This window comes from Pongo abelii, chromosome 6, assembly GCF_028885655.2.
Source record: "Pongo abelii isolate AG06213 chromosome 6, NHGRI_mPonAbe1-v2.0_pri, whole genome shotgun sequence".
NCBI classification, from domain to species: Eukaryota; Metazoa; Chordata; class Mammalia; order Primates; family Hominidae; genus Pongo; species Pongo abelii.
Genome location: NC_071991.2, coordinates 35,196,151 through 35,223,742, shown reverse-complemented (window position 1 = coordinate 35,223,742; position 27,592 = coordinate 35,196,151). Strand labels below are relative to the sequence as shown.

The following is a 27,592-nucleotide window of genomic DNA, read 5'->3' as shown; positions in this document are numbered from 1 at the left end:
TTGTCATGGTAGCGTCCTCACACAGCGGGCAGGGGAGGGATGGAAAGGATGAACAGTTCCCTCACATCTCTTTCCTAAGATCACCAAATCCCACTCATGAGGGCTCTGCCCTCATGACTTAATCACCTCCTGAAGGCTTCACCTCTTAATACTATCACATTGTTGATTAAGTTTCAACGTACGAATTCTAGGGGGACACCGATATTCAGATCATAGCATTGTGCATCAGCACCAGTGAGCAGGGTGGACATACTCATGGAGTCCAGATGGTATAAACAACAAAAAAAACCCTTCACAATGCAAACCCTCTGCTCTGACATCAAATGATCACAGAAAAATTCAGTTAAGCCAGGTTTATCAACAGTCCATGAGGCAAGAAAAGCATTATATCCTATAGTAATTTCAAAATTAATCATTTTTAACCAGAGCATCATTTAACTGAAACCATGCAAAATCAACACAATGTAACATATCAGTAATTAATTATCAGCCATATGACTTGGACTAATAGTCTAAGTCTCATTTTTCATATTTATATAATTTTTCTGCCTACATCATATTTCTTATAATATATAGCATATAAATATGAAAATTAAGTATAATCAATGTTAATTAATTAAGATTAACCCATTCTCCTACTTACTAATGAAGTTAAATGTATGGGAGGTTCCTTGCATTGAGTAATTATAATAGTAGAATCCATTTGTATATATGTATAAATTTTATACATTCTCTTAAGTAATTCATATTTTCATCCACCAGGTAGTCATGAGTGATATATTTCCCCAAGATTCTTAGTAGTTATTGGGCTTCAAGTCTATAAAATTAAAGTAAATGTTTAATGAAAAAGAAAATATAGGTCCAGTGTGGTGGCTCACGCCTGTAATACCAGCACTTTGGGAGGCCAAAGTGGGTGGATCACTTGAGGTTAGGAGTTTGAGACTAGCCTGGTCAATGTGGTAAAACCCTGTCTCTGCTAAAAATACAAAAATTAGTCAGGTTTGGTGGTGCACGCCTGTAGCCCCAGCTACTCAGGAGGCTGAGGCACAAGAATCGCTTGAACCCAGAAGGTGGAGGCTGCAGTGAGCTGAGACTGCACCACTGCACTCTACCCTGAGTGAAAGAGCAAGACTTTACTTCAAAAAAAGGAAAGTATAGCACATCACAACTTGTGAGAGACAGATAAAGCAGTGCTAAAAGGAAAACATATGGAATGAAATGCTCACATTAGAAAAGAGAAAAAAATTCCTAAATCAATAATTAAGTTCCTACCTGAAGAAACTTGAAAAAGCAAAGCAAAATAAACCAAAAGCAATGGAAAGAAAAAATAGTAAAGATGAGAACAAAAATCAGTAAAATTGAAAACAAAAAATCACGTAAGAAAATCAATGAAACCAAAAACTGGTTGGTTCTTTGAAAAGATCAACAATTAAACACATAGCAAGACAAAGGAAGAAAAGAAAGAAGACATGAATTACTAAAATAAGTAATAAAATAGGAGGTATGATTACAAGTCCAACAGACATTAAAAAGAAAATGAAGGAATATTATCAGCAACTCTGTGCACATAAATTTAACAAGTAAGAAGATGTAGACAAAGTCCTCAAAAAATGCAAACTACCTCAATTCATTCAATATGAAATAATTCACTTGAGAACTATTAAGAAAATTGGATTGGTAATTTTTAAAAAGCTCAAACTCAATAGTAATATCAAACATTGAAAGAAGAATTAATTAGTATCCCTAAATCTCATCCAATAATTTCCCAACTCATTCTATGAAGTTATTATTATCCTGATACCAAAACCAAAGACAGTGAAAAAAAATACAGGTCAATATTTTGCACGAATACTGCCACAAAATTTCTTTTAAAATATTGATAAAAAGAATACATCAATACAGAAGAAGAATTGCATGCCAAGACCAACGGGAGTTTATTCCAGATATGCCAAAGTTGGCTTAGTAATCAAACATTGATCAATAGAGTTTCCAGTCTGGCATGTAGAAGCTTGGAAGTTGCAACTCTATCCTAAAAACAAGTAAAACTCTGAACAAACTAAAAAATCAACAACTCTTCTTGGATCCCTCAGAGGTCACAGGACAAACTGTTACTTTCCAAATTGAAGAGACCTGTAGGCAAATACAGAAAATCACAACTTACCTGAACAGAAAGCTCCATGGGAACCAGTATTGGGTTAGGAAAATGTAAACTGTAATTGAGGAAAACGTAACCGGTAACTGATGAATTGCTGGAAGCTTGCTGGACAAGCTTGAAAGTAAAAAACTCCACAGGGACGCAGTCATAGGGTCACAGTTCCCACACTTTGAGTTTTACTGCCAGGAGCTCAACAAGGTTCTCACGGTGAATATTAGAGAAAAATTCGCTCACACTTCTTGCAGGGAGAGGGGAAAAATAGCCATTTGAAACACTCCAGGGCATTGTGTTCTTAGTTCTCAGGAGAAACTGTTTAACAAGAACTTAACCTGCTAGGGTTTTATCAGAGCCTAACTGATCTGGGGGAAGAGAAATACCCAACTTTAGCCCAGTATAGCCTTCCTGTACAACCATTATGTATGCTTTATATATATATGTGTGTGTGTGTGTGTATATGTATGTGTGTGTATATATAATATATATGTATGCTTTATATATGTGTGTGTATACATGTATGCTTTATATATGTATATATACACTTACACAAACACACAGATATAAGCATAAATACATTGTTGCTGTTATTATGAACTGTTATCTTTTAAATCAAGGTAAGAAAAAATTGAAGTTTGTTTTTTAAAAAAAAACCTTCACTTATTCTTTCTATGATGTTACTTCTTTCTTTATTTAGATCTGGGTTTCTTACCCATCCAATTTTCTTTCTCGCTAAAGAACTTTGAACATTTCTTGTAAGGCTGGTCTACTAACAACAAATCCCTCAATATTTGTTCGTCTGACAAACTTTTTATTACTCCTTCACTTTTGAAAGATAATTCTGCAGGCTACAAAATTCTAGAGTGGTGATTTTTTCTTACAACACATTACATATGTATATGCACACACACATATCATAAGCATACACACACACATACCCATATACATATAACCTACATAAGCTTATGCATAACATAAATGAATGACAGCAGTAGGACAATGGATAAAAAGAAGAATTAGGTTTATTTTGTTATTATAAGATACTCTCATTACCCACAAAGTGGTTTAGTGTTATTTGAAATCTGACTTATGTTAGCTGTATACTTCAAAGTCTAGGGCAACCCCTATAAAAAGTAAAAAAGGAAATATAGCATGTATGCTAAGAAAGAAAAATAGAATCATAAAGTGCTAAATTAAAACCACAAAAAGCGTAAAAAAGTTGAAGACAAAAACAGGAAAAAAGAACGAGTGCAACAAATAGAAAATAGTGAGAAATATGGCAGATATTAATCCAACTATATTAATAGTCACTTTGAACATAAATGGGCTATATACACCAAGAAACAGATTTTCAAAGGGGATCAAAAACAACACACAACTATTTGTTTTCTACAAGCAATCAGACACATAGAGTATCCCCCCTTATCCACAAAGGATATGTTCTACAACCCCCAGTGGATGCCTGAAACCTTAGTTAGTATTGAACCCTATACATACTATGTTTTTCCCTTATAATAATGGGTGAGTAGCATACACACCAAGAATATGCTAGACAAGGGGATGATTTATGTACCAGGAAGGATGGCATGGGATGGCATGAATGTTCATCATGCTATTTAGAGCAGTGCAAAAAAATTAAAATTTAGGAGTTTTTTATTTCTGGAATTTTCCATTTAATATTTTTGGATTGCAGTTGACCAAGGGTAACTGAAACCATGGAAAGCGAAACTGTGGATAAAAAGGGACTACTACATAGCTTCAAAGTAAATGGATGGATAAAGTTACACCATGTTAAGACTAATCAAAATAAAGGATAAGTAGCTATATTAATTTCTGACAGAGCAGACTTCAGAACAAGGAAAGTTATCAGCCAGAGGGAGGTATTATGTAATGATAAACGAGTCAATTCTCCAAGAAGACACACAGGTCTTCAATATGCATTTGCCTGAAAACAGTATCAAAACACATGAGGTAAAATCTGACAGAACTGCAAGAAGAAACAAGTGAATCCACTTTTATACTTGGATATTTCCACACCCCTCTACCAGAAATGTATAGATTCGGGAAGCTGAAAAATCAGTAAGGACATAGTTGACCTGAAGAGTACCATGAGTCAAGTGGATATAATTGACATCTATTGACTACTTCATCAACAATAGCATAATACACATTATTCTCAAGAGGATATGGAACCCTCACTAAGATAGACCACATTCTGGGTCATAAAATACCTTAACAAATTTTGAAAAATGGAAATCATATAATAGCTGCTCTCAGACTACAAGGGAGTTAAATTAGATGTCAGTAATAGAAAGATACCTGGAAAGTCCCCAAATACTTGAATGTTAAACAATAAACTTATAAATAACACATGGAGCCCAGGAGTCTCAAGAGAAGTTTAAAAATATTTTAAACTAAATAAAAATGAAAACACCAATATGTGTGGGATATAGTGAAAGCAGGACTTTAGGGACATTTGTAGCATTGAATGCATAAATTAGAAAAGAAGAAATCTAAAACCAATAATCTAAGCTTCCACCTTTGGAAATTAGAAAAAGAAGAGCAAATTAATTTCAAAGTAGGCCAAAGAAAAGAAATGGAGCAGTAATCTATTAATTTGAAAACAGGAAAACAATAGAGAAAACTGATTAAAACAAAATCTTGTTCATTGAAAAGATTAATACAAGTTCTAAGTATCTCACCAAGCTAAGAACAAAAAAGAGGACGCAAATTGCTGATATAAGAAACAAAAGAGAGGACATCATTACAGATCCCATGGACATTAAAGGGATAATTAAAAAAATACTACAAACAACCCTATTCCTGCAAGTTTAATAATTGAGATGAAATGAACCAATTCCTTGAAAGACACAATCTGACAAAGCTCACACAAAATGAAATAGATACTCCAAATAGGTCTATATATATAAAAGAGATATAATCAATAATTAACATCCTTCCAAAACAGGAAGCACCTTTGGCCCAGATAGGATCACTGGTGAATTATACCAAACATTTAAGGAAGAAATGATATCAATATTTTACAATTTCTTTCAGCATTACCCTATTACCAAACCAGACATAGACACTACAAGAAAGGAAAACTAAAGACTAATATTTCTTAAGAATATAGATGCAAAAATACTCAACAAACTATTAGCAAATTGAACCCAACCATGTGTAAGAATAATTGTACATCACAACTACATGGGATTTATCTCAGGTATGCCTTAATTCATCACATCAGCAGGCTAAAGAAGAAAAATCACATGATGATATTAGTAGATACAGGAAAAAGACCTGACGAAATCTAACACCCTTTTATAATAAGGTAAACTAGGAATAGAGGACAACTTCATCAACTTGATAAAGACTATTTACAAAAAACCTACAACATCGTACTTACTGTTGAGAAACTTGAAGCTTTCCCACCAGGATCAGGAACAAAATAAGGATGTCTCCTTTCATCATTTCCTGTCAACATCACAGTGGAAGTCCCAACTACTGCAATAAGACAAGAAAAATAAATAAAACGTATACTGATAGGGAAAGAAGAAATAAAACTGTCTTTGTTTGCAGATGACATGATGGTTTGTGTAGAAAATTCAAAACAATCAAGAAAAAAAGCTTCAGGAACTAATAAGCAAGATTGCAGTGTACAAGGTTAATAGACAAAATTCAATCACTTTCCTATATATAGCAAATGACAACTGTAATTTGAAATTAAATACATAATACATTTATATTACTACCACCAAAAAGAAATACTTAGGTATAAAATTAGCAAAATATACATAAGATCTATATGAGGAAAAATATAAAATTTTGACAGAAAAGAATCATAGAATATACAAAGAGAGAGATGTTTCAAGTTCATGGATAGAAAGACTCAACATTATCAAGATCTATTGTTGAGCAATAGATTCAACACAATCCCAAACAAAATCCCAGGAAGCAATTTTATATTTATCAAAACGGATCCTGTTTTATCTGGAGGGGCAAAAGACCTAGAATAGCCAACACAATATTGAAAGAGAAAAACATAGCTGAACTTCATATAAAGAAACAGTAATCAAGACAGTGTGGTATTGGCAAAAGAATAGACACATTGATCAATGGAACAGAATACAGAGCCCAGAAATAGACTCAGATAAGTAACATGAACACTGTTTGCTAACAGAGTAAACATAGTACAATGGAGCAATGATAGTTTTTTCAACGAATGGTACTGGAACAACTGAGCATCCACATGTGAAAAAATAAATCAAGAGACAGACTTTACACCCTTCATAAAAATTAACTTAAAATAGATTATATACCTACATGTAAATCATAGAACGATAAAACTTGTAGAAGATCACATAGGAGAAAGTCTAGATAGCTTTGGGTTTGGTGATGAATTTTTAGATACAACATCAGTAACACGAATAATAAAGAAAGAATTGATGGGCTGGCCTCCATTAAAATTAAAAATTTTTGCTCTCTGAAAGATGTCAAAAGAATGAAAGGCAAACCACAGACTGGAGAAAACATTTGCAAAACACATAAAAAAACTGTTATCCTAAATATACAAACAATTTTGGAATAGAATAAAGAGGGAAGAATCATTCCACCCCATTTAAAATCTATTGTATTGTGAAGAGGACAGACACGTAGATCAGTGGATCAGCAGAACACAGAAACAGACCCACAACAGTTCAGCAAATTTATTTTTGACAAAGGTGCAAAGGTAACTCAATGAAAGGGTAGTTTTTGTTTGTTTTTTTTTTAACAAATGACACTGTAACAATTGGATATCCATAGCCAAAAAAAAAAAAAAAATGAATCTCCAACCCAAACCTCACACCCTATGAAAAATTATCTCAGAATGGATCATAGATTTAAATGTAAACCATAAAAGTATAACATTCTTATAAAATAACAAGAGAAAAACTTTAGGACGTAGGGCTTCTTGATGAGTTGTTAGGACATCAAAAGCATGATCCATAAGATAGAAAATTGATGCATTTGACCGCATTGAAATATAAAATTTTTTTTGAAATAGAAATTTTTTCTTTTATCAAAGACCCCTTTAAGATGATAGAAAGCTACAAGCTCAGATAAAATATTTGTAAACTATATATCTGATAAAGGAACAGTACCTGGAACATATAAAGAACACAACATTCAACAATAAAAACCCCAAACAATTCAGTTAGAAAATAGGCAAAATACATGAAGAGTCCTTTCACAGATGAGGATATAAAATGGCAAATAAATACATGAAAAGATGATCATCACCCGCCACTAGGGAAATACAAATTAAAACTTGAGATATCACTATACATCAATATAATGGCTAAAACAAAAACTTGTGACAAGATCAAATGCTGGTAAAGATGTGAGTAAACTGGATTCGTGGTTGGACTGTAAATTTTATAGACATTCTGGAAAACAGTTTGTCAGTTTCTTATAAAACTAAATACACAGCTACCACACAATCCAGCAATTGTGGTAGTTGTATTTCTCCTGTGCTTTCACTTAGGAGAAAGACTATGGCCACAGAAAATACTCAGCTTTATTTATAATAGCTCAAAACTGGAAAAAAATAAAATGCCACTCAGTTGTTAAATTATTAAACTGTGGTACATCCATACCATGGAATAAAACTTACCTGTTAAAAGGAATGAACTATTGATACTCACCACAACTTGGATAGATCTCAAAGGCTTTATGCTGAGTTTTAAAAGCCAATCCCAAAGCCCACTTTTGATACTATATGATTCCACTTATACAGTATTCTTTTAATAATAAAACAGTAGATATGGAGAATATTATCAGCCCTGAGGGATTAAAGGTGGTGGGGCAAGAGAAGGTGCAGTGTGACTATATAGGGTGGCAGAGGGAGGTCTTTGTGGTGATGGAACAATTCTGTGCCTTGATTGGGTGGTGATTACACAAAGTTGTATATGCAATCAAATAACATAGATGTATATGCACATATTATTGAATCGGCTACGTTGTCTGGGGTATATACCCAGGGTTTGTGGTCTCGCTCCAGGAAAATTTAGGACAGGGACACACACAAAGAGTTTAGGAGCAGAGGTTTAATAGGCAGAAGAAAGAGAAAGAACAGCTCTCTCTCTAGTGAGAGAGAAGGGACTTCCGAGAGGAAAGACCGGCTGGTGGCAGATGTGCTGGATTTTATATTCCGCCTTGAGGAGGCAGTGTCTGGTTTACATAGGGCTCACAGATTGGTTGGATCAGATGTGACATTTACATAGCATGGGGGAAGGCTGGTCGCCCCACCCTCATCTTATTTTGTAAATGAACTCTCCCCTTGGTGGTTGCCATCTTGTCTGTTCCTTACTATACACGTGGCTGGCAGAGAAGGGAAGATGGAGCCACCATCTTGAACATGTCTAGTCAGTAGTTCCTGCTGGCATTCACTCTTGTAAGCTCCCAGCTTGTTTGTCTATGTCTGCAGCTCGACTTTACAGGCTGCTCTTTGTCAGAAAATGATTTTAGGCTGCTTGTCATTAAAAGAAAAGCTTTACCGAGGACTCCCATACCCTCACTATCTGCCTAAGTGATTTCTTCTTCACTCCTGTATTATCCTATAATCATGTAAGCTGTAACTCTGGGAAAACTGAGTGAAGGGTGCATAGGACCTCCTACTCCCTTTGCAACTTCCAGGTTTGATTTCAAAATAAAACACATTTTTAAAAAGTAGTATGTTTTTAAAAAGAAAATAAATGCACATACATGTAGATACACGTGTTTAGAGGGACTTGGTTGAAAGAATCTCACAACTTGATTAATTTATTAGGAATGCTGCTTATAGGAGGAAGGCTTTAAAAATTTCAGTAATTAAAATCTGATGTAATAATCCAAATTTACATTTTGGTTAAATTTTTATAACTTACCACTTTTACGTGGTTTTGATTCAAAAAGAACTTACCTATTACAAGAGCAGTAACTTTACATCATAACTAAATATTTGAAGCAGGAAAAAATAGCAACATAGCATATATTAATTTTTTTTTTTTTTTTGAGATGGAGTATCACTCTGTCACCCAGGTTGGAGTGCAGTGGCGCAATCTCAGCTCACTGCAACCTCCGCTCCCCTGGATCAAGCAATTCTCCTGCCTCAGCCTCCCAAGTAGCTTGGATTATAAGCACTTGCCACCACACCTGGCTAATTTTTATATTTTTAGTAGAGATGGGGTTTCACCATCTTGGCCAGGCTGGTCTTGAACTCCTGACCTCGTAATCTACCCGCCTCAGCCTCTCAAAGTGCTGGGATTACAGGTGTAATCCATCGTGCCAGGCCAGCATATATTAATTCTAATTGTTATCTGAATAATCCCCTCCTTAAGCTAAAAATCACTTAAGATAAAGAAAGCTTATTTTAGGAATTTTTAAGGGTCCACATTTATACAGCTTATTTGAAACATAAATTGACCTTCCATCACCTCAATTGTACTGTGTTAAGACAGAAGCAGCATATTCAACATAGGCAGTTCTATGATGTATTAGAAAAAGGGGTAAAAGACAGTACTCATCATGAGAGTAAATGATAGCCATGGAAAGTGACCATTCATCACTCAGCCATCTCCACCACAGCAGCCACTGCTACAGCAGTGCCACTGCTTTTACTCACGCTGTGAAAGAACCAGTACAATAGTTCTTCAAAGTCATCAGGGACTAAATAAACAAAAAGGAAGCAAATTTTGGTAAATATTCGTTTTTCACATTCTAAGCAAGTTTACATTCCCTCTTGGAATTAATTTCATTGATAATATATTTTAATGTGAGGTAAACCTTGATTTCTGTCATTTAAAAAAGAGTTTTATTTATTTGTATGCATTGTACTTTGTGTGTTTGTAAACTACAATACAATTGAAAACTCTACAATGAGAAAATTACTGTCTAATGGAGATGTCAGAGGTGTTTGAACCAGAGCCACTCCATCTTGAATAGGGGCTGGGTAAAATGAGGCTGAGACCTACTGGGCTGCATTCCCAGATGGTTAAGGTATTCTAAGTCACAGTGAGATAGGATGTTGGCGCAAGAAACAGGTTGGCTCAAGAAACAGGTCATAAAGCCCTTGCTGATAAAACAGGCTGCAGTAAAGAAGCTGGCTAAAACCCACCAAAACCAAGATGGCCATGAGAGTGACCTCTAGTCATCCTCACTGCTACACTCCCACCAGCACCATGACAGTTTACAAATGCCATGGCAACATCAGGAAGTTACCTTATATGGTCTAAAAAGGGGAGGAACCCTCAGTTCTGGGAATTGCCCACCCTTTCCCAGAAAACTCATAAATAATTGACTCCTTGTTTAGCATATAATCAAGAAATAACCATAAAAATGGGCAGCCAGCAGCCCTTGGGACTGCTTTGTCTATGGAGTAGCCATTCTTTATTCCTTCACTTTCTTAATAAACTTGCTTTCACTTTACTCTATGGACTCACCCCAAATTCTTTCTTGCATGAAATCCAAGAACCCTCACTTGGGGTGTGGATCAGGACCCCTTTCTAGTAACAGAGTAACTAGATAAAATAATAATAAGGACAAAAAATGCAAAAAAGAACAAAGAGCTAAAGAATATAGTAAATATTAACTGTCAAAATTTTTTTTTTTTTTTTTTGAGACAGAGTCTTGCTCTGTCTCCCAGGCTGGAGTGCAGTGGCGGTGATCTCAGCTCACTGCAAGCTCTGCCTCCCGGGTTCACACCATTCTCCTGCCGCAGCCTCCCAAGCAGCTGGGACTACAGGCACCCACCACCACGCCGGCTAATTTTTTGTATTTTTACTAGAGATGAGGTTTCACTGTGTTAGCCAGGATGGTCTCGATCTCCTGACCTTGTGATCCGCTCGCCTTGGCCTCACAAAGTGCTGGGATTACACACATGAGCCACCGCACCCAGCTAACTGTCAAAAATTTAATAAATCATACTATCATAAAATTCTTACCAAGAAGAATTATTATTTTCTTTTAATTGTAGCAGTGGGGGATAAACATCTGAAGTCCAGATGCTGTGTCACCTTCACCCCAAGTTTAGTCTGGACATTGTGACTCAAGCAAGGGAAACTCAGAATCAGTGTTTCTTCTCAGTCATTTAGCAACGATAAAGAGATAAATCTCTATATAACTTATTTGAAAGTGTATAAAACCAACTTTCTTACGTGAAACAGCTTGTAAATTGTTGCTTTCTGCCTCTAGGATTGTGTGTTTTAAATCATTTTAACACTTGATATTTTCGTTGGCTTTTTGTTTTTCCTCATGAATATAGGCTTTACTAATAAATTCCAGCAATTTTTGTATCTCTTTCTTGCCTGAAGCAGATGATTAAAAAAAAAATGTGCTAAGCATTTATATGTTTCCTAAATGCAGGGGGACCAGTTTCAAGTGACCCATCAATAGAGTCCATGTTGAATAAACAATGGTGAGGGCACACAATGGAGCCATAAAGAACAAGTACTGGGTCTGTGTATGGATATGGAGTGATAAGCTGGGACATGTTTTTAGGTGAAAAAAAGCAAAGTACACAGCATTAAGAAGTATGTTACCTTTTGTGAAAGAAAAATGAGGAAATAATTTGCTTATTCTTAAAAAAAGTTACACTCGAAGGATAAATTAGAAATCACTGAAAATGATTGACATAATGGCTGGAGATGGGAGGTAACAGAGTAGGAATGAAGTGGAGAGGATAAATGGGAACAGATGGACCTAACTCTGTATGCCATTGATAATACAACCACACAGAGAAGAGATAAGTGACTTTTGAGCAAAATATGCTGACTATAAGAAGTGCAAAATATATATTAATTACTAGGAATGACATTTTCATTGTAATTTTTAAATTACATAACAGTAGGATAAAAATAGGAGAGTATATTAAGGATTTTAATAAATAAGAGTCTGTCAACAAAAAGAGTCAAACTCTGTAAAATATTTAAAGAAATTTATTCTGAGCCAAATATGAGTAACCATGGTTCATGACACAGTCCCAGGAGAGTCTGAGAATGTGTGCCCAAGGTGATCAGGACACAGCTTGGCTTTATACATTTTAGGGTAACATAAGACATCAATCAATACATGTAATGTGTATATTGGTTTGGTCCTGAAAGGCAGGACAACTCAAAACTGAGGGTGGAGATGGGGGCCACTTCCTGGTCATAGGTGTATTCAAAGATGTTCTGATTGACAATTGCTTGAAAGAGCTATCATATAAAGACCTGGAATCAATAGAAAGGAATGTCTGGGTTAAGATAAAGGGTTGTGGAGACCATGGTTTTGTCATGCAGATGAAGCCTCCAGTAGCAGGCTTCAGAGCTCTTATCAGACCTATAAAGGTGCCAGACTCTTCATTAATTCTCTCCTGGATGAGGGAAAAGATCTGGAAAGGGAAGGTGATTCTCTACGGAATGCAGATTTTCCCCACAAAAGACAGCCTTGCAGGGCCATTTCAAAATACATCAAAGAAATGTATTTTGGAACAAAATACACCTATTTCTTTCAGGGACCACTGTCTGTCATGTGATGCCAATACTAGAGTCAGGCTGGAATTTGGTGTCTTATTGCTACAAAAAGTCTGTTTTGTCAGTTTTAAGATCTCTATTTTAATGGTAAAGCTGGTCAGCTGTGCCTGAATTCCAAAAGGAGGAGGTTATAATGAGGCATGTCCAACGCCTACATTTCATCATGACCTGAGACAGGTTTTCAGGTTAACTTTGGAATGCCCTTGTCCACAAGGAGGGGTCCATTCAATTGGTGAGGGACTTAGAAGTTGATTTTTGGTTTACAGGTCTTAGTGTAAAATGAGACATATAATTAAAATCTAAATACAATAGGATAAGCAAAATAAGTAAATATGTTAAATTTAAAGTGTTTCATTGTATGAGAAAAGCCACATGTACACAAATCTAAGAGGAAAATTTTTGAATTATAATTAATATTATGAATTTATAATTTTTAAAAATGTTTGTGTATGTGTGTTTTTATGTGTTCCTATCTGTGCCCACCAAGAAGGCCTAGAAGTGCCACTCCAGTCAGTATACTACATGTGATAGCCAGGTCTTTGTTCTAAATATATTCTCCACCAAAAGGAAGAGAGAAGGTTAATTACAGATAAGGGCAAGATCAGCTGAAAATATCTTCTTAGTTTAGAAATGAAAGAAGTTTTTAGTGATTAAAGGAGTGTGTCAAAAAGACAGGAGAGCTAGCTTGAAGTCCAGATCTCCCATTAGCCAAATTTTGGACAATTTGAACATCAAAAAGAATAAGACTTCAATGTGTTGCAAAAGACTAAAAAATAAAGATTTTATATTCTACAGTAAAATGCAAAATGAAGAGTTAATCTTAGAATGATAAAAACTCATTACAAGTGACTATTGCCCTGACATAGAAAGATTAATTCAGGTAAAGACTTTTGCTAGCATTTGTAGAACAGGATAGGTGAAATATAATTATCCAGTTTAGCCCTCATGAGGCCCTGTGAGGTCTTTTTATTCCCATTAAGGCACACAATAATAAATTTAATCAGTCCAAGATCACATAACTATTAAGTACCAGATTTTTAGTCCAGATTTGTCTGGAGATGAGACCTGTCAGTATCTGTATCTAAGGATACAGGTCTTCTGGGCAGTTATGGTGTGGCTTCTCTGTGCAAAGCACACTGACAGATACTAGGGTGAAATAAAAGCAGATTGTATTTTCAAATTTACCTCTGCAAAAAAAGATGATACAGAAAAGAAGGCATGCCAAAGAGAGCTCGAGCCAAATGTGACTAATTAGGGAAACTTTTAAACATAGGCACTATCCGAATGGTCACTGTGGCACTGTTGGCCTTATGGACTAAGGAAAATGCACTACAGAGCAAGGGAGGCAGCAAACTGTGGAGGCCAGTTGTGTGGGGTGTGGTGGAGTGCAGAGAGGACTAGAATATCCTTCTGGGGCCACTGGGTGGGGAGGGGTCTTGAATTTAAAGTCTTACAATTCACCAAAGCTAATGGATATGTGACACTGGGCTCAGACATCATAAATCTGGTGTTTTCAGGTAATGCAGATACTGGTCCCCCGGAAACAAAAGACTGGAGCTCAAGCGAGAAAGTACAATTGGAACTAAAATTTGGGAGTCATTGCCAGATGAATGATTGTTGGGTTCTCTGAAAGAGAAAGAGTTCAAGGGCAGAACCTTAGGGCAGTGTCTGAACAGGGGACAAGAAGAAAAGAAAGTCCAGGGCTGGGTGTGGCAACTCATTCCTGTAATTCCAGCCCTTTGGGAGGTCGTGGCGGGAGGATCTCTTGAGCCCAGGAGTTTGAGACCAGCCTGGGCAACATAGAAAGACCTCATATCTCCAAAAATGTTTTTTTTTTAAGTTAGTCAGGTGTGGTGGTGTGCTCCTCTGATCGGAGCTACTCAGGAGGCTAAGGTGGGAGGGTCCCTTGAGCCCAGGAGATTGAAGCAGCTACAGTGAGCCATGATCATGCCACTGCACTCCAGCCTGGGTGACAGAGCAATACCCTGTCTCAAACACAAAACAAACAAAAAAGAAAACAGAGTTCAGGGAGGGAGAAGGGGGCACATGCAAGCAGGCAGCCATGTGCAGAGCTGGGCATCCAGAAGCAGGGGCCCTCCACCTCCTGGGCGAACTCAAAAACCACCACCACAGAACATGAGCTATGGTACTTAGAATTATTCAAAGGCTAATTGTTATTCTGGAGTTTGCTGGATTAATTTATTTTTTAAAATTTTGCAGATGGACCTTTTTCATCTCTTTGATGACTTCACACACTATAATTAAACACATTTTGGTTGTGAGCACATTATCAAAGATATTAGAAGCAAAGAAGGAAGGAGAATGAGAATTTTGCAAACTGTTGAAGATAAAAGTTGAGGGCCTTTATTTAGGACGCAGTAATTACGAGTGTTTGAATTTTGGAGGGAGGTATAGAGGTAGAGCAGTTGCTCATAGCTGAATGAGATCTACAGGTATGAACCATAACACAAAGTCATTAATCTTTAAAAAAAAATGTGTTTTAACTAACGTTGGAACTCTTTCTGATACTCATCTCTCCATGTCCTTGATCTTAACATAAAGTGCAGATGTGACACATTTGTTGGCTGATATATTATAGCTGATGTAGAATTGACTGAGAATTACAGAGATCCTCAATTCTCATGGAAGATTGTGAAAGATAAGACTCCTGCAACACACTAAGATGGTGCCTCTCAAAGTGTATCCCCAAACAAGCAGCATCCACATCACCTGAGAACTTATCAAAGCAAATTCTCAGGCCCCAACCCAAACCTAGTGAGTCACAAACTCTGCAAACAGTGTTTTCAACAGCCCTCCAGGCCATTGTAATGTATGGGAAAGTTTGAAAAGCTGCCCTAGGAGGCCTGGAAGGTACACTGAATTTATGTCACTTCAAGCAGTTTGCTTGTTTTAAGATATCTCTGCTGAAAGTGTCCGGAAGAAGACTGGTTCTTTGAAGGTCTTAGTTATGCTTTTTCTGTGAGTATTTAGAATTAAATCAAATGGTTTCAGATTTTAGCCCCAAAATGGAATAGTTAATGAAAGTCACAGTGTTGTCTCTTATACAAATTTTAAATGGGCTGGGCGTGGTGGCTTACACCTGTAATCCCAGCACTTTGGGAGGCCAAGGCGGGCAGATCACGAGGTCAAGAGATCGAGACCATCCTGGCCAACATGGTGAAACCCAATCTCTACTAAAAATACAAAAATCAGCTGGGTGTGGTGGCACGCCCCTATAGTCCCAGCTACTCTGGAGGCTGTGGCAGGAGAATCACTTGAACCCAGGAGGCAGAGGTTGCAGTGAGCCGAGATTGTGCCACTGCACTCCAGCCTGGCGACAGAGCAAAACTCTGTCTCAAAAAAAAAAAAAAAAAAAAAAATTGCATTGGTTTCATTTCAGAACATAAGTAGAGTATTTCATATTATTGAAATTATAACTTTGCCACTGTCCTTCATAAAAGAAACTGAATAAAATATTTACCATTGGCCAGGTGCAGTAGCTCATGCCTGTAATCTGAGCACTTTGGGAAGCCAAGGTGGGTGGATCACTTGAGGTCAGGAGTTCAAGACCAGCCTGGCCAACATTGTTAAACCCCATTTCTACAAAAAATACAAAAACTAGCTGGGTATAGTGGCATGCCCCTGTAATCCTAGGTACTTGAAAGGCTGAGGCAGGAGAATTGCCTGAATCCGGGAGGCAGAAGTTGCAGTGAGCGGAGATCGTGCCACTGCACTCCAGCCTGGGTGACAGAGCAAGACTCTGTCTCAATAACAAACAAACAAACAAATACACACACACACACACACACATATATACTGTAATGCTTAATACCTAATTATATATATTATATATTTATGCACACATATAGTATAAAACATTTTTCTGCCTTTCAGGTCCAAACTGCTTTGCAGAAACCGCGGTGATCCCTGCTGGCAGAGAAGTGAAGACTGACGAGTGCACCATATGCCACTGTACTTATGAGGAAGGCACATGGAGAATCGAGCGGCAGGCCATGTGCACGAGACATGAATGCAGGCAAATGTAGACGCTTCCCAGAACACAGACTCCGACTTTTTCTAGAACATTTTACTGATGTGAACATTCTAGATGACTCTGGGAAATATCAGTCAAAGAAGACTTTTGATGAGGAATAATGGAAAATTGTTGGTACTTTTCCTTTTCTTGATAACAGTTACTACAACAGAAGGAAATGGATATATTTCAAAACATCAACAAGAACTTTGGGCATAAAATCCCTCTCTAAATAAATGTGCTATTTTCACAGTAAGTACACAAAAGTACACTATTATATATTAAATGTATTTCTATAATCCCTCCATTAGAGAGCTTATATAAGTGTTTTCTATAGATGCAGATTAAAAATGCTGTGTTGTCAACCGTCCTCACTGTGTACCTGCATATCTTTTTCAGTTCTGATTCCATCACCCGGGAATGTTCCCCCTGCACATTTTCACAGGGCAGAGTCACGCATGAATGGATCATAAGATATTAGGACCAATTTCCACTGAAACCCTGTTTAAATTCTATTTAATTACAGACATATCTCTAATGTTGATGTCTACTTCACATAAATATATTTCCTTTTTATAATAATATATTGCTTTTATCTGCTTCATTCTCAGTCACTTGTGAAATGCAGGTGTAAAGATCACTAACTCATACTTTCTCAGTTTTTTCCTCTAAGCTCCTGAATTGTAGACTATAGGTAAGCACATACATATATTTCATTCTTATTTACATTATTTTCTCTTCTAAGCATAACTTTAATTCATTCCCTAAACTGAGGAATAAAGTAGGCTGGAAAATTTGCATTAGTGTTCCATCAAGCTGAAGAAGACAACAAAATAGGGGAGGAGTCCTTCGATTATCCTAGGATAGTTAAGGAAAATCAAACTCCTAAACAAGTTTATATACCTGAAATCTAAATGTGCTACAGATAACTCAGCTGTCAGTTCAGTGGAATCATATTTGTCATCAGACTTGAGTCATCTGTCCTCCATAAACTACACAGTAAAATCTTGACTGATAATCTTGAATTAGCCACCCTTCACAAGCAGAGTGAGAAAGCAGTTATTTTGTTAAAACAAAGCTGAAGACCAAGTGTACTCCACAACTTTCCTATAATTATAATTCCAAACCAACTTATTTTCTCTTCATTTGAACAGAGAACATAAAAAGCCACTGCAAAGTCCTGCTAATCTAATCAATGCATAATAGAAAATAGTTCTGCCTTTATCAATCATATCAGCATGTGGTGTGTTGATGAAAGAAGTAATTGGAGTCTTAATAGGTGTAGGATAAAAAAAGCAAAAGTATAATCACTATTTATGTCTTTAAAGGATTAAAACATATATAATCATTATTTGAAGCCTCTAAAGGTATTTTTCATATTTTTGTTTATTCTAAAATTTTGCATTAAGAACCTATTAAGTACAAAGCATTGACAACAAGGGAATAAGGCTTGATTTCTTGCCTTCTTGGACTTTTGGTCTCTGGCATAAGAAGTATATGAAATCATAATGTATTGTATTAGGAGCCAAGCTAGAGACCAGCAAATGGAGATTAGAAAGCCTTCCTAATGAGAAGATGGAGAACATGAAAAAAATCATTATATAAAAAATAATTCAATTATTAAAGACTGAATAACATTCAAGAAAAATGGATACATCTATCATAATTGAAAAATTAAACTATTGTGGACCTGAGTAAGTATAAAGATGCCACTGACTGAGTCATGAAAACATTACATATAGTCATTTAATTTTTATCTTGTTCATAAAGAACACCTTGAGCCAAAGGGACTACCAGTACATAGATTTCATGAAAATACTCAGGGGAATTATTAGCTAATTGTTCTCAGGTGTAATCAGCTTTCCAAAATTTAACCTTTGTATTAAAGACTGGTAGACATTGGCCATCCCTCCTTTATTCAAGGATGGATTGTTTGAGACACAGTTATTTAAAGTTGTCGTTTTGCTAATAAATGGCCCTAGCCCCCATGGGTAGGTGGGCCATTAGTAACCTCTTCTCTCTCCATCAGGCATGATGCAGTTAGAGACTCAGTCCATGCAGCTCAAAGTCTTCCTGTTTCCCTTAATAATAATTCCTACCAGAATGGATGATGAGCTCTGAAATAATTGCAGTGGTGTTTTCAATGCTGTGAGAATTTCAGAAAACCTGGTATTTTGTTGCATATAGAGAGAATGAACCCAGTATCATCTTGGGAAATTAACTGACTCACTTGCTCTAAACTTAGTTTGACCTGCAGGGTCACCAGCACACACTCCTAAGAACTAAAGCTCAGTGGCTGTTATTACACCAAAGTAACTCCCCTCCCCATCTCTGATTTCAACCCCCTCATTCCTCTCTCCTCATAGAAATAATGCATAAACCAAACACATGGAAGAACTTAGTTTTATGACACTGCATATACGCATTAATAATAATGGCATTATTTGCATTTTTGTCCAAGATCAACTTCTTCTTGCAGTTAGACTTTCACAAATATATAGCTATCTCAGATTGACATTCTATTTTCCTCCCCTCTGTTGTCAGAGAACTCTTTGCTGAGATTATCAACAACAAACTGTTCTATTCAATAAATAACCTGAATAGCTGCCCAATAAAAAAGGAAAGTATAAGTTACTCAATTTCAAAATAATATGGTTTGGAGATAGCACAGAAAAGGGGGGCCTCAGAATTCAAGCATAGAAGTTCTGGACAAGCCATAATCACTAAAATTCAAATAGGCCTGCTCTATAAGTACCTAATAATTGTTAAATGATTTGTTCAAGTTAATAAACTAAATCGTGCTTACAAATGTATTAATGAATTTATTTCAAATTTTCAACCCATATTTAGATCTGAAAGTATAAAGCTACTTATGTAAGCAATAGAATGGTTCTGGAAATTATCTGATGTCTTAGAGGTTTTCAAGTTAAATTCATTCTTTCAGTGATAGGATATTTACTTGTTGGGTGGATTAACAATACTTTCTATTGACATTTCCCAGAAGTCTTGAGAAAAGTCATTTCAAAAACTTGTATTTCATCCCTGCATGCAACAAGTATTAGATGCACTGCAGTTCAGGCAAGTCCTGCTACAATGTTGCAGCTAGTGCAGATGGAGAGGCACAGTATCCTTGACATCAAGGGGTCTGTAAGCCTTGAAACTAATTTAGGTTTGATTAAAATACTTTTAATCTTTTGATACTTAGAATTTCATCACCTGCTTTGTGCAGTAAAACATGCTGAGAATTCTCATACAGTTTTAAGTTTGTAACATCAATAATATGTTTTATAAACTTTCCTCCCTACTTCTCCAACATAAATGTTGCATTTATATAAGGTTAAAAGTCCTAAAAAATCATAAAATTCAGATGTTTAATTTTTGTTTTTAAGCAGTGAAATGGGTTTTTAAATGTATACATTATCTGAAACTTACAAAATATACAATGTTTCAAACAAGCATTGTTGGAAACGAAATCCATTATTTTAAATGTGGACTATTTAAACATGTAGAAAACAAAATTATAGATATAACTATGATTTTAAAAATATTAACAATTTGCTAAATTTGCTTCAATGGGCAAGAGATCAATCCTACTTTTCATTATTTTTAATATCATATTTTTCCCCAACATAATGTTATTATGAAGAGTATCCGATGTACAAATAAGCATCATTGGTAAAAACATACATGCTTCTTTGGCCAACATAATTTGTAACTTTCTTATGGAACCTACTTACCTACTATATTTTTTTTCCTCACTAGTAGCATCTGATGGTTGATACAGTCAGTAACTATTCTGAAGAATTAGATTAAGAGAGAACAATTTACTTATTCAGGAATAAGTGCATTTTTACAGTATATATTTTTCACATTCCAGCTGCAACTTCCAAAGATCAGGTTCTCATTGCTCTGTAGCACAGATTAAACAGCCTACTTATGTCATATCCTCACTTCACACCAACCTCTTCAGTCTATTATTTTAGTTTTCTAAATGTAGATCTAGTTTTCAACTGAATTCTTTATTTTGAGGATCGCAATCACACACAAAATAACATCCAAACTCCTCAACATGGAAGACTGGTGTCTTCACAATTAGATCATGGACCACACCATGACCCAGGCCCCTGTGGCTGCTGAGACTTCTGGGCCCTGGGTACCACAGACTATACTCTAAACATGGTCTCTGCTATCTCAGATCCTGCCCTGAGTGTCCTTTGCAGCATGTTGAGATATTAGCCATTTTCAATGTCCAATTCAAGTGCCATTGCTGGTAAGAAGGCTTCTGTAGTTCTTACTGGAAGAATTGTCACTCTATGTCCCAGTAATAGTACTAATTTGGTTTCTTATTTTAACATATCATTTAGGAATCATACCATAGTTTGCATAATAGTTAATTTTATGCCTGCTTCTTCTATTATTTACAAATCCCTTTAGTTTGGGCTGTGAGATATTCAATTCCCAAAACATCACCCAATATCTATATGTTAAAGGCTTGTTGAATTGTATTCAATCTATTAATTCAGAGTTATCTGCTATTCTTGTTTAAGGACAATGTATGTATTAAAGAGCAACTAAAAGCTCCCATTACTGTTTGCCAACCCAGTTGTCTTTTGATTTCTCTGTCAACTTGCAAATATCAAATATCTAAGTCATACAACCCGGAGACACACCAAATACCCCAAATACCCCATGGTAGTTTTAGGATGAACTCTGGCAGCTATTGGCCATTTCTGGTGCAAGTCAGAAAAAAATTGCCTTTAGTGTGAAATTTTTGATGCTGAAGAAAGTTGATTGTACTGAAGAGACACTGGCCCTTTATGATAAAGGAAGTCAAGTTTACAGTTTTGATATTTGTTTACTTTCTTATTTCTAATTTTTGGAAAACAATTTTCTTAGAATTTCATTTGTGGTATTGATCACTTCTGCGTGTTTTAATCTTTCTACATAACATAATTAAACACCTCAGTAGGTATCTAGTGAACTGATACAATAATGAGCTGAGTCATTTGTACAGAAATATAGTAGCTTCCATAACCTGAATGATAACTATTTAAAAGTGATGGTTGTTGAAATTTTACTGTAGTGTCAAATTACACTTTAAATTTTGCAAAGCACCTGCTATTCTAGCCTTAACACAAAAATTTAGAAACTAAATCCAATGCCTAATTTTTAAACGAATAAATCCCATTGAATATTAAGTGACACTGACAATCACCCTGAAAAGTATTCAGCCAAAGTTTCAATAGAATTAGGAAACTTAAATGAAAATGTGCTCTCAGTGCTTGGCCCATGAGCAGTTTATGATTTAAGACATGCATACTGTTTAACTCTTTCCTTTAAAGTTCAGAAAAGTACATAAAGCCTCTGACTGACCTATTATATAGGCACAGAATTATCAAAAGCAATCAAAGTATGTACCTAAAGTCAATTTAGTATATTATGAATACAGCCTGATGACTAAACACAATTGCAAATATTGCGACTTTAGTTTTTAATTCAATTTTTAGTAAGTAGAAATATTTCTCAATTTTATTTGGTATCTAATTATATTAAGACCAACATATACATTAAAGTGCATTTAGATGATTAATATTTAATGATCATTATTTTATTTAATGATTAATATTTTCTATTATTTGAATTTCTGTAATTTATATTTTAGAAAGAACTGTTTCCAAACACATTTTATGGAAAGATTTCATTTTTCCATTCCTTTTACTTTTATATTTACATTGTCAAATAAATACAATTCTATTTTCATTTCTATTAGATTTCAGGGTTTATTCTTTTCCTAAGCATATAATTCTTATAATGGAAAAAAGTGAAAAGTATCCATTAAGTAATATAAACCTATGAAACTATTAATGTTCTTTATATTACCAAGTAGTTTCATAGTTTTAAAAAGCCATTCTTAAGCAATCAGTGAATGTATATCATCGGCCAAAAGTTATGGTAGGTTTCCTTCACTTATTATCACATTTAACCTCACAGTTCTCTCAAATTGTGGGTTACTTTTGTTGCAGAAAAGTAAATATAGGCTCAGGGAAATTTAAAAACTGCCTTAAGATTCAGTCTAGTAAATGAGAGGCTGAGTTAAGAATCCAAATCTGCTTTATATCAGAGCCCATGATTTGAAGTCTTATCATTTGTGTTTAGGTCAGGGACCTCTAGAAATTAGACAGAATTTTCAAAATGGTCTTTTACCCCACTCCCCATAAATAAGATAATGAATAGCAACACTGATTCCTAATTCTAGAATGTCAATCTTGATACTTGTCAAAGTAAATAGTAGCTCCTCACAAAAATGTTGTAGCCTCCATAGTCTAAATGCTTATGCTATATTTTGATTCCTAAATCTAGAGATCTCTTTTTAAAAACAGTATTGAAGCATCAGGTTGTTCAGGTATGATTCTCACATTGAAATTTACAAAATATAACCAAATATTGTGACCCAGTTTTTCTGGAGCCAAGAGAAGTAAACTGCCATTTATTAGGTGATGATTACATGGCAAACACTACAATTTCAAATTTCAAATTCTTTTATCTTTTTTATTCATTTTATCAACTCTGCTGTATTGATGAGGAAGTCAACATATGGTGGGTAACATCCAAACTTCAGTGATGGGCTGGGCATGGTGGCTTACGCCTATAATCCCAGCACTTTGGGAGGCTGAGGCAGGTGGATCAGGAGTTTGAGGCCAGCCTGACCAACATGTGAAACCCCATCTCTACTAAAAATACAAAAAAATTATTTGGGCATGGCGGCACATGCCTGCAATCTACTCGGGAGGCTGAGGCAGGAGAATCCCTTAAACCCAGGAGATGGAGGTTGCATGAGCCGAGATCACGTCACTGCACTCCAGCCTGGGTGACAGAGCGAGACCCTGTCTCAAAAAAAAAAAAAAAAAAGTCAGTGATGGAACTGAGGCCAAATCTGGTTCCAAAGCTATCCTACATGGGGCACAGTCAGGACTGGAATGGATAGCTCTACCTGCTTCCAAATATTCTTCCCTGGGGAGCGGCTGTGAGTCTTACTGAATCAATTTATTCATTGCATTCTATGTGTCAAATGCAATTTAGGCCTGGGTGATAGAGTCATATATGGTCTTTGGACCCACGAAGCTCTGAGTCAAGGATACCAGCAGATATCCTTAAACTAATAAAAAAAAGCGATGGCATCACATGCCATTTTGAACTTTTGCATTAAAGTCATAAACTTACATCAGTATTACGATTTATACTTTTAAGCAAAGTTTTGCCATTTTCTGATACATAGTAGCTAGTGATAAAATTATGAAGTTACTATTGTATGTTCCAATGACATAAAAAACTAAGTGCCTGCTTGGGCTAGTTATACTCTGCAGTATACCCTGGCTTATTGTGAGGATTAAATAAAAAATCATCATAAACCCCAATTTAATTTAATATAGATTAATTATAAAAGTAATCTACCCATGTTACATAATGTTAAGTCTGTAGTTTCAAAGTGTATGGTATTTCTTAAAACAAAAACAAAGATTGTCTCCACTCCAAACAATAACAGCAATGGTGAAGGTTGTGGGTGGACAGAGGTAGCCCCACTCATCCCCAGGGGGCTCAGCTGCCACCGGCCAGGTCTATCTACTGCTCCCACCCGCTCTGACTGTTTTCTCTCAAGAAAAAGATTTTCATTTTAAGATAGGCATCAGTGCAATAAAGGAGCTCTATACAAAAATCATTATGTTCTATATATGTTTTTGTAGGTTTTAGATTAATTATGGCCAACTGTTACCTTAAAATATTTGTTACAAATAGCACTGAAGTGAGATTCAAAATTGTGCCTTCTATTGAAGCCAAGAAAGTAAATGTCTTTAAAATAAACATAATGGTGTTTTTTTTTTTTGGTACAATAAACAGCATACCTACACTTCAGAGGACAAATCATGTTATATAATAACCAGGAGGGAAAATAAAAGGATACATTAATTTGCATATGGAAGCAAAATGGAAATGTTGAAATTCAGAGCAATATAGAGCAAAACAGAGGTTTGTCTGAAACATTTAAAATATTAAGAAGTATGACTAAAAAACTCAAACATTTTAATACATGATGAATCCTTTTCTTAAGGAAAAAAGGAAAATAATAAAAGTGGTATTTGGATGAGATAATTTTCCTTTAAATTTATTCCTCAGAATGATGTAAATTTTCCAGCTGGAAGCTCATCTTTCTATACATGCATGCATCTACACAAATGGTTAAACAGTTACTCTCTCAATTCGCTGGGATAGGAAAGGTGGATACAAATATAAGCAAGGGTCTGATTAAAACAAAACAAAACAAACAAAAGACAAGAGAAGCACTGCACTGTTGGCCAGAAATTCCTTTTAAGTCAGACTTAAGTCCGCAGAAAGTTGGACCTAAGCAGTGAAGGATGTAGGGGAACAAAGAGAGACTCTGCTTGGCCGAGTTTGCTATTCTCATTTGTCCCTGTCAATACGGCTACATAAAGTTCACAACTATTTGCACATAGCTATAAATATAGCATGAATAAAACACATATGTATTTGTATTATTTACTATTTATAATTTGAATTAATGTTTAAAATAATTTTAAATACTTATTCCATAAACTCAGTATTTGAAAACTTAAAGTCATTTTAAATAACATCATTTACCAAGTCTGCGTGATGCTTTACAAGATACCTGATGAATGTAAAATTATAGCTTTTTGTCTTCATTTCTAATAGACTGTTATAGGGGAAATGTACTAAAATGTTGTACTTATTACATTTATGAATTTCAGACAGTTTCTATAGACTGAGAACAATGATATGTTTTTATAAATTATTTGGTGAAAGTTTTCCAGTAAGTGTTCATGTCCTGTACAAATTTATTAAACAACATCAATTTTACCTAACAACTGTAACCACTAATAAATCATCAGTCACCACTTTTCCTGCATATCTGACAGATGGAGAACACTGTGCTTAGTGTTGAAGATACCAAAGGGAATTCAAGTGAGGGGAAAAAAGGAGAGCAAACTGATCAAAAGGGAATGCCCATGATGCTTTCAGGAAACCAGGGTGAGAACATGCTGGCTGGAGGATGGGTCTGGTTTCCAGCAGAGATGATAGGAATTAAAAGGCATAGGTGAGTTGTTCCCATCCCTGGCCTGAGCCTTACTCCATAGCTATAGAAACATAGTCTCTAGAAACAAAGGCCAGAGCATCCTTTTAACATTTATATCATAAGTATTCTCAATAAATGTTTGCAATTTATTTGCTTTAATGTAACTTGGCAGTAAAGACTTTGGCCTTTGGAGGTCTGATTCTAATCCCAGTTCTACCACTTACTGGTTATTTATCAGGTACACGTTACCTACCTCTCTGTAACTCAGATTGCTCATCAGTAACATGGGGAGAGTGGTATCAACCACTAAGAGGATTAAATGAGTGAATATTTGTAAAACACGTAGCCTAGGATAGATAAATATTTATAAAGCACAAGATCTATTTAAAGTGTTTATAACATAATACATTGGAATATGAGACTATTGAACATTTTGAAGATTCTAATAAATGCATAATTTAATTTAGTGCTCATTTGAAAAATATTTTATCCTCATGTTTAAATTTAACATATATAATTTATATCTTAGTTTTTATCCCATTTATATATATATATTTACCAGAAAAATGTTTTGTAATACCTTAATTTTATGTGGAGTTGAATTTAAATAATTAGGCCGAATTTGTATGTATCGTTGGATGGGTATGTGTATTGACCTGATTTATAAAATAAAGTATTTATTAAACTGGGTTTTGCACTTCCAGGTAGAGTCACATTTAAGATAATCCTTTGAAATATTTTAGCTTTTGAAAGTAGATTAAGCAAGATAAATAAAATGTATGTACGTCATTAAAAATACTTAAAATGCTTTAAATATTTTGAGTTATTTAAAATATAATCCTTGAGGCTCACTCAAATATGTAACTTTTATTTCTCTTATTTAAATGAAAGATGGACGCTGCTGTACCCTGAAGTAGCATCTATAATGTAATATCCCATAGAATTGACTGTGATAATACATTTCTGCTTTGTCATTTCTAAAAGTAAATGTAATGATTATGAAACCACATATCGAGAAATATGGACTAACAGTAAGTAAATATCTTAGATTCAGATTTCTTTTTTTAATGGAAACACTCTAGAGGCTCCTCTGCGCTGGCTTGGAGAAAGGCTTTTTAAAAAATAAATTAAAACCAAAAAGTATTTTTTCTTAAGGCTACGAACTTCCCATTCCGGAACTGGAAGATTCGGCAATTTAGAACAATCCTCCTGCCAAGGGCAACTGGAAAAGCTGGGAAGAATAGACAGTTCTTCCTGAAGCCAGTGGAGAACTAAATACTTAGGAAAACCTACCAGACCAATGGCTGGAAAAGCCCAAATTAGAGTTTAGTCTGGCATTCTGAGCATTTTTCCCTGAGTACATTTCCTATTGGAATAGCATGCTGAGAAGCTGAATAGCACTTTTTGACATTTCATGGAAAAAATTGAGCAAAATTTAGAGTCTGGGTATACAAAGGTGGGTAACCTCCCTATATGTGTTTGTAGCCCCACCGGGCTGCATTCAAGGTGCAGAGCTGATCTGAGGCTACACAAATACAATGGAGCAGAAACAACAATAGGTTCAGAATCACAGTCTCCTAATGATGGAATAATCAGACCCAGATATAAAATAAATCTATATTCAAAGACTATAGGACAAAATTGGAGATTTCAGCAGAGGATTAGAAACCTAAACTGACCTAGCAAAATTGAAAAGAACCAAAAAAAGATTTTTTGAACTGCAAAATGTAATAACTGAAATTAAAGACTTAGTTGACTGGATTTAACAGATT

At 35.4% G+C, this 27,592-nt stretch overlaps 1 protein-coding gene across 2 annotated transcripts in view; it reads left to right on the top strand.

Moving 5' to 3' along the window:
- Positions 1 to 26,600, top strand: part of VWC2 (von Willebrand factor C domain containing 2) — a 147,524-nt gene extending 120,924 nt beyond the window's left edge. Inside the window, exons 3-4 of one of the 2 annotated variants that reach the window (XR_002915797.2) lie at positions 16,573 to 16,963; positions 25,663 to 26,600. Coding sequence is in view for 1 of the 2 variants with exons in the window: in XM_054559196.1 (XP_054415171.1) it covers positions 16,573 to 16,724 (152 nt within the window). In the remaining variant the exon portion in view is untranslated. Of the gene's footprint in view, positions 1 to 16,572 lie in introns of both variants that reach the window. The other variant, XM_054559196.1, reaches the window with a different exon arrangement.
- The last annotated feature ends 992 nt before the right edge of the window (positions 26,601 to 27,592 follow it).